The sequence below is a fragment of the Schistocerca nitens genome, chromosome 4 (assembly GCF_023898315.1).
Source record: "Schistocerca nitens isolate TAMUIC-IGC-003100 chromosome 4, iqSchNite1.1, whole genome shotgun sequence".
In the NCBI taxonomy this organism is placed as follows: Eukaryota; Metazoa; Arthropoda; class Insecta; order Orthoptera; family Acrididae; genus Schistocerca; species Schistocerca nitens.
In genome coordinates this window covers 541,442,368-541,452,670 of record NC_064617.1, presented here as the reverse complement: position 1 = coordinate 541,452,670, position 10,303 = coordinate 541,442,368, and the positions used below count along the sequence as shown (strand labels likewise).

At 43.3% G+C, this 10,303-nt stretch overlaps 1 protein-coding gene across 1 annotated transcript; it reads right to left on the bottom strand.

Annotated features, from left to right (window-relative positions):
- Window positions 1-8,281: 8,281 nt before the first annotated feature.
- Window positions 8,282-9,667, bottom strand: LOC126252423 (prolactin-releasing peptide receptor-like). The gene is made up of 2 exons (XM_049953313.1): window positions 8,635-9,667; window positions 8,282-8,544 (listed from the first exon to the last, which is right to left on the bottom strand). Exons 1-2 carry the CDS (start codon window positions 9,665-9,667, stop codon window positions 8,282-8,284), a joined length of 1,296 nt encoding a protein of 431 aa, XP_049809270.1.
- Between the last annotated feature and the right edge of the window lie 636 nt (window positions 9,668-10,303).

Below are 10,303 nucleotides of genomic sequence, written 5' to 3'. Positions count from 1 at the left end.
GCTGAACGTCTTTAATTTTATTAAATAAATCTTGACTATTGGAAACAGAATAATTATTATGGAAAACGAAACGATTTTTTCAATATTTCTTGTAGGAATTTGACCAAGTTGTGATAGGCACTGTTCATACTGTTGGAAACTGGGCGGATAGGATGGTCTATTTTATGGACTTTAAACTGAGCTCTTAACATAGGCGGTTGAGGGTTCATGTTGATTAAGCTGCTTTTTTTGAAAAGGTTTTACAGGAGATTTGGCATCGTTAATTGCTGTTCTGACTTCTTTCTGCTGGGGTCTTCATGAAGCTCGGAAATATCATTTTCCTCAAAGAACTGTAGAGTTTTTGTAACATATTCTTGTTTACTATCAATGAAAATGGTATTACCCTTATCAGCCTTCGTTACCAAAGCATGTTTTTCTACAAGCTTGGTACTTATGATTTTAACTAGTTTTTGTCAGAATTAACAGTATTCTGGGAATTACTTAGGGTTTTGCTGACAATGTTAAAAACGTCATGTGCTACTCTAGTCTGATGGGAACTGTGCGTCCTTATACTGTCTAGGCCTGATTTTAAGTCAACAAGAAAATTTTCAAGTACATTTTGGTTAGATATCTGAGGCATGACATTATGCTTTAAGCCTTTCTCCAGTAGCGACATCTCAGCTTTTGTAAAATTAATGTCAGCCCTATTTAAAACCCTGTCATAGAGTTTATGATCACTTTCTTTTTAACTAGGCGGATTTCATGATTTTACAGGTAAAGGCATTGCAGTTTGCTTAGTTTCTTTTCATGTCTAATGAGAATTTTTTGACTACAGTTGTCTAAGCTTTCGTTAATGTATCGCCAAAAATCATCAATTTGAATATTTAACGAACCTTAAAAATTTTGCTAATTCTAAATACAAATAATAAGCTTTTTCGCTTAAAACATTCCTCGTATTATACAGGGCATTTATTTTTTCAGACATGATTTGTTGCATGAACATTTGAAAATATTTGGTTCTTTTTTGAACTGCATAAAGCTGGATCTCAGCCAATAAAAATGTTTAAAATTTCAAGATTCCTACCTGCCGAGGTGCCTAAGGCGGTTATAAAATACAAAGATTTGAAAATGAAAATTCTGGATACAGGTGTGGCAATTAATTTCAATAAACAATGTGCCTAATTATGTGAAGTGTTATCTGTACTTTTACTAATGTTATATCGCTGAGGGGGATCTCCCTGCGATCGATTTTCTATCATTTCTTTCAGTTCTTTGAGCTTCACTCGACTAATATGTCTAGTCTCGTACTACGCGAATGCGTAATTATCTGATATAATCAGAAATTATTATTTTCTTTTGTGTAAATTGTGGATCAAGTTTTTCCTAATTGTGGTTTATCTCTCTTGTCGTCGTGTTACATTAAATTCAGTTCCTTGACAATCGAATTTCATTATTACCGTGACTTTCTGAGAAACCTTTCATCTAAAAATATCTCAGCTTTTTTCTTCATCATTTAATAATTTGAGAGAGAAACACTTTATTGGAAGAGGAGTAGTAGAGCTGAAGACTCGCACATATTTATCCCATAAATGAATGAGACGTACAAGATTGAAGAGAAATGGCACGGGATCAATTCTAATGGTAACTCGCTGAGTGCGTCACCTGAATTTTCACAAACGATCTTTTAACTTTAACCACCACTTGCATTTCGTAGTCCTTCTATAGTTCAGAGATGGCCTCACCCTGTCATGAAATGCATGAATACCTATAAATTTCCCCAAAAAAGTAGGCCGACTTTAATTCATTTTGAAGATGAGTCCTACGCAAACGACACTGCTCAGAGGCCACCTGGAAACATGCTCGGAGTTCGCCAACGCAATGTTGAGAAACTCACGAGAATTAAGAGCGAAGTACTATAAAAAATCTTGCGAGCGGGTTGGTGGATATCATAGTCTGTAAGTTACACATCGAAGATGAGAAGACTCTGTGGAAGCAAGGTCGTATTCCCGGTTATAAACTTGTGTCCAGCATTAATCATTCTTAATATGGCATTGCCACCTTTCTTTACAATGGTGGCCTAAATGATGGAGTTATTCTCAACGGGAAGTCGGATAAATAAACGTATTTGTAGTGATGAATCAGATTGGAAACATTAGATAGCGAATATCTACAAACCACCGAACACTGCTTGGTCCAAACAACTTACGGTACTAAACATCCTGCAATATACAGAATGTAGACAACTATTGTCACAGCCATGAAAGAGGCTATGCCGAACAGGATAAACTGGAATAATTGTCGCAAAACTGACGAATGCCTACGACTTCAAGCTTCATTATGACACAAAGGAAAGAGCACATTCAAATCTAAAAAGTTGGGTACAGAGGACACACTTGTACTCTGCATGTCACGGACACTTCTGAGAGCAGTACCGGAGCTGTCATCAAACCGATCCTTCATGAATTTCCCAGAAGTCAAAATCGCCCCATTCTGATCTCCTACGGTCTACATATTCCTCCAGTGTGATCTGCTCCTGTACACAATAGGAACTTTCAAAAGCCAGAGTGGAATACATACTCAAAAGATTTGGGTGAGCCAATAAAATGGATTCCTCCCCTACTGAGTGAGGGTAGGTTTTAACCTAGAATTCCTCTCTCTATGATGTAAAAATTCTCCAGAAATGACATGTAGTTCGGACTCCACGTTAAACGGAAGATCCTCTTTCCCTGGGTAACTGGGGCAGCTTAGGGACACGCAAATTGCCGAAGTAGTTTCCAGTTGAAAGACCTGCATCCAGGCTATTGAGTTAGACGAAATTATTGCCAGGATCTGTACATCTATACATATCTTCTTCTACAACTACTATAAATTAAAGTCCGAGCTTTTCTGTACGTATGTGAATGCAAATCTCGGGATCTTCAAAGGGAAATCTGACACAGTTTTAGAAAGAGACAGGCTTATGCTCTAGGCAGATTCGTGCATTTAATTTATTCACTACGTAAGACGAGCGGTCTTGGCGTAGACACTTCGAGCCAGCCGTGAGCATCTGGGGCGGATCGCTACTTGAAAATAAATTTAAGTTTTAGGGAGTGTTTTGTGAAGGTATTTGTCTGGAACGTAGCTTCGTACGAAGATGAGACGTGGAGGATAAGCAATTCAGACAAGAAGAGAATAGAAGTTTACGAAATGAGAAGCTATAGAAGATTGCTGAATATTAGGTGGGTAGATGGCGTAACTCATGAGGAGGTACTGCAAGGAACAAGGTAGAAGAGAAACTTGTGCTACTATTTGAGGATACGTTCAAGAAATCATCAGTTTGGCACTGTCGAAACTGGGATAACAATAAAATAAAGTATAAAATAGCACGAACGCTACAGACGTTTAAACACAGACTTGTGGTGGGAGAACATCAGGATGTGTACAGTTTTTAAGAATGTACAAGTGCTAGCCAAAAACAGTAACATTTATATAAGAAAAGTCCAAGAGGTGTTTGAGATCTCTGATAACGAAAGTAATTTCAGTAGAGATGAGAGCTACATACTTCCAGCTTCCTGTATTCCCGCAATCAAGTAATAAATATCCAACCACTTTGCGTGAAATATACGAACAATTCCCAGGACGCATCTCGGCAGCATGACAACAGTAATATTTTGGTAAGCATTCCCCCTCTCCTTCACCTATCCAATGACGACTGTCTGCCTCTAGTATCCTGAAGAATTTTTCCCCGATAACTATACCTCTTCTGAATAAGCACGGGAAAATATCCTTTCACGAGTAAACGCCACACTACTTTCTTCCGAAATTCACTCCAATTTGCTTCCCTCGTCTGACTACCTTTTCCCGTTCGTATTCTGTAACAGTTCAGGAACGTCGTACATATCCTCAGACACATATAACACCTTCTGCTCTTCTGTTGTTTGTTGTTGTGGTCTTCAGTCCTGAGACTGGTTTGATGCAGCTCTCCATGCTACTCTATCCTGTGCAAGCTTCTTCATCTCCCAGTACCTACTGCAACCTACATCCTTCTGAATCTGCTTAGTGTATTGATCTCTTGGTCTCCCTCTACGATTTTTACCCTCCACGCTGCCCTCCAATGCTAAATTTGTGATCCCTTGATGCCTCAATACATGTCCTACCAATCGATCCCTTCTTCTAGTCAAGTTGTGCCACAAACTTCTCTTCTCCCCAATCCTATTCAATACCTCCTCATGAGTTACGTGATCTACCCACCTTATCTTCAGCATTCTTCTGTAGCACCACATTTCGAAAGCTTCTATTCTCTTCTTGTCCACACTAGTTATCGTCCATGTTTCACTTCCATACATGGCTACACTCCATACAAATACTTTCAGAAACGACTTCCTGACACTTAAATCTATACTCGATGTTAACAAATTTCTCTTCTTCAGAAACGATTTCCTTGCCATTGCCAGTCTACATTTTATATCCTCTCTACTTCGACCATCATCAGTTATTTTACTCCCTAAATAGCAAAACTCCTTTACTACTTTAAGTGTCTCATTTCCTAATCTAATCCCCTCAGCATCACCCGATTTAATTTGACTACATTCCATTATCCTCGTTTTGCTTTTGTTGATGTTCATCTTATATCCTCCTTTCAAGACACTGTCCATTCCGTTTAACTGCTCTTGCAAGTCTTTTGCTGTCTCTGACAGAATTACAATGTCATCGGCGAACCTCAAAGTTTTTACTTCTTCTCCATGAATTTTAATACCTACTCCGAATTTTTCTTTTGTTTCCTTTACTGCTTGCTCAACATACAGATTGAATAACATCGGGGAGAGGCTACAACCCTGTCTCACTCCTTTCCCAACCACTGCTTCCCTTTCATGCCCCTCGACTCTTATAACTGCCATCTGGTTTCTGTACAAATTGTAAATAGCCTTTCGCTCCCTGTATTTTACCCCTGCCACTTTCAGAATTTGAAAGAGAGTATTCCAGTTAACGTTGTCAAAAGCTTTCTCTAAGTCTACAAATGCTAGAAACGTAGGTTTGCCTTTTCTTAATCTTTCTTCTAAGATAAGTCGTAAGGTTAGTATTGCCTCACGTGTTCCAACATTTCTACGGAATCCAAACTGATCTTCCCCGAGGTCCGCTTCTACCAGTTTTTCCATTCGTCTGTAAAGAATTCGCGTTAGTATTTTGCAGCTGTGACTTATTAAACTGATAGTTCGGTAATTTTCACATCTGTCAACACCTGATTTCTTTGGGATTGGAATTATTGTATTCTTCTTGAAGTCTGTGGGTATTTCGCCTGTCTCATACATCTTGCTCACCAGATGGTAGAGTTTTGTCATGACTGGTTCCCCCAAGGCCATCAGTAGTTCTAATGGAATGTTGTCTACTCCTGGGGCCTTGTTTCGACTCAGGTCTTTCAGTGCTCTGTCAAACTCTTCACGCAGTATCTTATCTCCCATTTCATCTTCATCTACATCCTCTTCCATTTCCATAATATTGTCCTCAAGTACATCGCCCTTGTATAAACCCTCTATATAGTCCTTCCACCTTTCTGCCTTCCCTTCTTTGCTTAGAACTGGGTTGCCATCTGAGCTCTTGATATTCATACAAGTGGTTCTCTTCTCTCCAAAGGTCTCTTTAATTTTCCTGTAAGCAGTATCTATCTTACCCCTAGTGAGACAAGCCTCTACATCCTTACATTTGTCCTCTAGCCATCCCTGCTTAGCCATTTTGCACTTCCTGTCGATCTCATTTTTGTATTCCCTTTTGCCTGCTTCATTTACTGCATTTTTATATTTTCTCCTTTCATCAATTAAATTCAATATTTCTTCTGTTACCCAAGGATTTCTATTAGCCCTCGTCTCTTCTGTATCTCCAGCAAACTTGAGTCCTAACATAGTTCAGTCTACCCTTGAGAACCAACGTCTGTTGTCACGCCTCTATCAACACATACCACCTTACCTTCGCCCTGAAACTTCCTACGTCCTTTTTCAACGTAATTTCAGCCTCCTTCCTCCCTGAGACCATGAACTCATTTCTTCCCCACATTCTCCCCCGTCCGATTCCCTTGCTACGGTTACCTGGAGCCCCCAAAATACAGGGTGTAATAAGTGCAGATATTGCTATTGGTTACTGTGGACGATTGAGCAACATTACATCAGTATTTACGTCATTTGCAAATTAATACTTATAGGTATCATAAGTCATAGGTTTTTTATGTTTGTTAGTACCTCCAAGTGAATGTGGCGAGAACAAGCATTCACTGTTTATTTTCCCATAGGAGTAGGTCAGATGTTAAAGTGTGGATGCATTAGCGCAAAACTGTTACACTACTGGCCATTAAAATTGCTACACCACGAAGATGACGTGCTAAACACGCGAAATTTAACCGCCAGGAAGGAGATGCTGTGATATGCAAATGATTAGCTTTTCAGAGCATTCACACAATGTGCTGACATGAGGAAAGTTTCTAACCGATATACACAATCAGCAGTTGACCGCCGTTGCCTGGTGTAACGTTGTGATGCCTCGTGTAAGGAGGAGAAATGCGTACCATCACGTTTCCGACTTTGATAAAGGTCGGATTGTAGCCTATCGCGATTGCGGTTTATCGTATCGCGACATTGCTGCTCGCGTTGGTCGAGATCCAATGACAACAGAATATGGAATCGGTGGGTTTTAGCAGTGTAATACGGAACGCCGTGCTGGATCCCAACGGCCTCGTATCACTAGCAGTCGAGATGACAGGCATTTTATCCGCTTGGCTGTAACGGATCGTGCAGCCACGTCTCGATCCCTGAGTCACCAGATGGAGACGTTTGCAAGACAACAACCATCTGCATGAACAGTTTGATGACGTTTGCAGCAACATGGACTATCAGCTCGGAGACCATGGCTGCGGTTACCCTTGACGCTGCATCACAGACAGGAGCGCCTGCGAAGGTGTGCTCAGCGACGAACCTGGGCGCACGAATGGCAAAAAGTCATTTTTTCGGATGAATCCAGGTTCTGTTTACAGCATCAAGATGGTCGCATCCTTGTTTGGCGACATCGCGGTGAACGCACATTGGAAGCGTGTATTCGACATCGCCATACTGGCTTATCACCCGGCGTGATGGTACATTAGTTACACGTCTCGGTCACCTATTGCTCGCATTGACGGCACTTTGAACAGTGGACGTTACATTTCAGATGTGTTACGACCCGTGGCTCTACCCTTCATTCACTACCGGCGAAACCCTACATTTCAGCAGGATAATGCACGAGCGCATGTTGCAGGGCCTGTACGGGCCTTTCTGGATACACAAAATGTTCGACTGCTGCCCTGGCCAACACGTTTTCCAGATCTCTCACCAATTGAAAACGTCTGGTCAATGATGACCGAGCAACTGGCTCGGCTCAATACTCCAGTCACTACTCTTGATGAACTGTGGTATCGTGTTGAAGATGCATGGGCAGCTGTACCTGTACACGCCATCCAAGCTCTGTTTGACTCAATGCTCAGGCGTATCAAGGCCGTTATTACGGCTAGAGGTGGTTGTTCTGGGTTCTGATTTCTCAGGTTCTATGCACCCAATTTGCGTGAAAATGTAATCACATGTCAGTACTAGTATAATATATTTGTCCAATGAATACCCGTTTATCATCTGCATTTCTTCTTGGTGTAGCAATTTTAATGGCCAGTAGTGTACTCTGTACTGACAGGGGTATGCCACTTACTGATGCACTTACAACTGTTCAGAAAATATCAGGTAGTTTGTAGGAAAACTCTACGATGCAGAGAAAAAGCAACCAACACACTAATTTGTGTGTGTATTAAGGTACCATAAATAAAAATATCTGTACTTATACGAATCGAATAAAGAGAACACACATCACATAACAGTCACCTTGTCATAAACAGCATTATATATTTTGTACTTTTACGTTTCTTATGGTAGAATTAGAAATTTTACAGTACAATGGCTGAAGAGTGGCAGTTTGGCCGAAAGTATATCGCCCCCAGTATGTAAATAATGACATTTACATAAAATAATAGTTCCCAGTGTTCAACCAAACGATAGCGTCAGAAAAATACTGATGAAGACTCCAGCAGAGGAATCGAAACGTCGACTAGTGAAGAGAAAGTTTCAATAGAAACATGCCATGGCTTAACAACTCTGAAGAGCTTACCATCGACGAAATAAACTTCATGGCTAAATCTATAGTGGTCAAGTGCTTATTACGGGCAGAGATCAAAATTGGGAAGAACGTGGAAAGGGAGAATGGAGCAGAGCCAGGTGCATATATACTATGAAGTACAATGGAGGGTGTCAGTGCTTACCTACAGCGAGTCGAAGACAGGGCTGCAGAGAACATCGGCCTCCTTACGAGTGCAGCCAAGATAGAGGTGCACTTCATTAACACCAGCGTTGTACGAGGCTGCCTCACAGACGTCAGCTCCAGTGGAGACGGGCTCCGTGAATTCTTCGAGGACGGGCCCCGCCGACCGAGGGCGCATCGAGTCGAGGCGGCAGTGCGGCGGCGTCTTCGTCAGCAGCGTCTCAAGAGCGTCGTGCCCGTTGCACGCACGCTGCACCTTCCAGCCTGTCGCGCCATCCGCGGCTCCAGCAGAGCGGACTGAGTTCCTACCCCCACTGCCACCACCGCCACCGTCACGAACGCGTCCTCCACCACCTCCAACGTCCCCGTACCGGTTGCTGCCGTCGTGTTGCGCGTCACCCGTCACCGACTGCTCGAAGCAGGGCAGCACCTGCTTGAACTCCTTCCGGAAGTTCTCATTGAGCCATGCGTACAGGAACGGATTGTAGCAAGTGGAGCTCATGGCGATAGCGTGCACCAAGAAGAAGCAAAGATTGAAGTACTCCCAGCGGCCAGTCGACATGTACACGTCATTCGTCAGATTCACGATCGTCAGCGGCATCCAAGAGATGCCGAAGATGGTCACCATGGCGATGAGCATGCGATTGGTGCGCCGCTTGCGATCGCGGTCGGCCTCTTCTCGTCGCGAGTTCTTGCTGCCGGGCTTGGCTCTCGCGCGGTCCCTCAGCTTGAGCGACACGTTCACGTAGCAAAAGGTCACCACGAAGAAGGGCAGCACGAACTGCAGGCTGGCCGTGAGCCCGCCGTACGCCTGGCGCACGCGCTCCGACGGCCAGTGCTCCTCGCAGTAGTAGGCGCGCCGGTCCGAGCGTAGCACCGTGTAGACGCCGTAAGGTAGCGTCACCACCAGCGAGAACAGCCATATGCTGCAGATGATGGCCACACATGTCGATAGCCTCATCCGCGGCTTGAACGGGTACACGATGACGAAGAAGCGGTCCACGGCGATCGATGTGAGGGTCAGCGTCGAGATGTAGACGCTGGTCCCCTGGGCGAAGGCCACGACGTGGCACAAAGTGCCGCCGAATACCCAGGTGCCGAGAAAGGTGTAGAGTGGCGTGAAGGGCACGCACAGCATGCACAACAGAATGTCGGAGAGGGCTAGATTGCTGATGAAAAGGTTGGTCACCGTCTGCATGGCACGGTTGCGGCCCACCACATAGCACACCAGCACGTTACCGAAGAGACCCAGCACGAAGATACCAATGTACACAGTGCAGAAGAAGACCTGCACTGCACGGTTGTGGATGACATCGTTGAAGATGTTGTACTCTGTTGTGTTGGAAGCGCCGATTGCTAAGACTGGTGCCGGACTGGAAAGGTTCATAGTCCCGATCAGACAACAGTCACTTGTCCTAAAGACATTTTCCAATGTTGGTATCCCGTTGATTCTTCCAAAGCAGCAGTAGCTGGCTCTGAATCTTCACGCGTCCGGAGCCTAATTTTATACAGGAGGATTCAGCGTCTGTTTTCCACAATAGTTTTGTCTGTACCCAAAAATGGGAGCTACGGTTCGCTAAAAGAATTAATGACTTCCCCTATCTGATACATTGCCAATAGTCTCCGAGCCCCAATCCCGAAAGTTTCACAGATACACTTTTTTCTGATCTTGTCTGATTCTCTTCATTGATACGAGTAACTCATTCGGGCTCTTTATGTGGCCGAAGCCTTAGTAAATGTCAGTTTTGCACCATAACGGTTACGTTTGTACTACGCGGTGAGCATTGTCCCAAACTGGCAACTCCGTTTAGCCAAATAATTCATGCCAACTACGCCTTCTATGATATATTAAGAACAGACCCTTCATACCAGTCGAAAGTGTTCTACAGGTATCAGGATTTTTGCTTCTATGTAAATATGTTCACCGCAATATGGTCGCACATCACCGTAAATTTACTGACACAGTCATGTTATAAATATGTCAGGCAAACACAGTAGCCACAGAAATCAGTGACCCAAATAG

Coding starts and splice junctions, on each gene's coding strand:
- LOC126252423 (XM_049953313.1), bottom strand. CDS start 9,667: ATGAACCTTTCCAGTCCGGCACCAGTCTTAGCAATCGGCGCTTCCAAC. Junction 8,545..8,634: donor CCGGTACGGGGACGTTGGAG/GTGGTGGAGGAC, acceptor ATGGCGCGACAG/GCTGGAAGGTGCAGCGTGCG.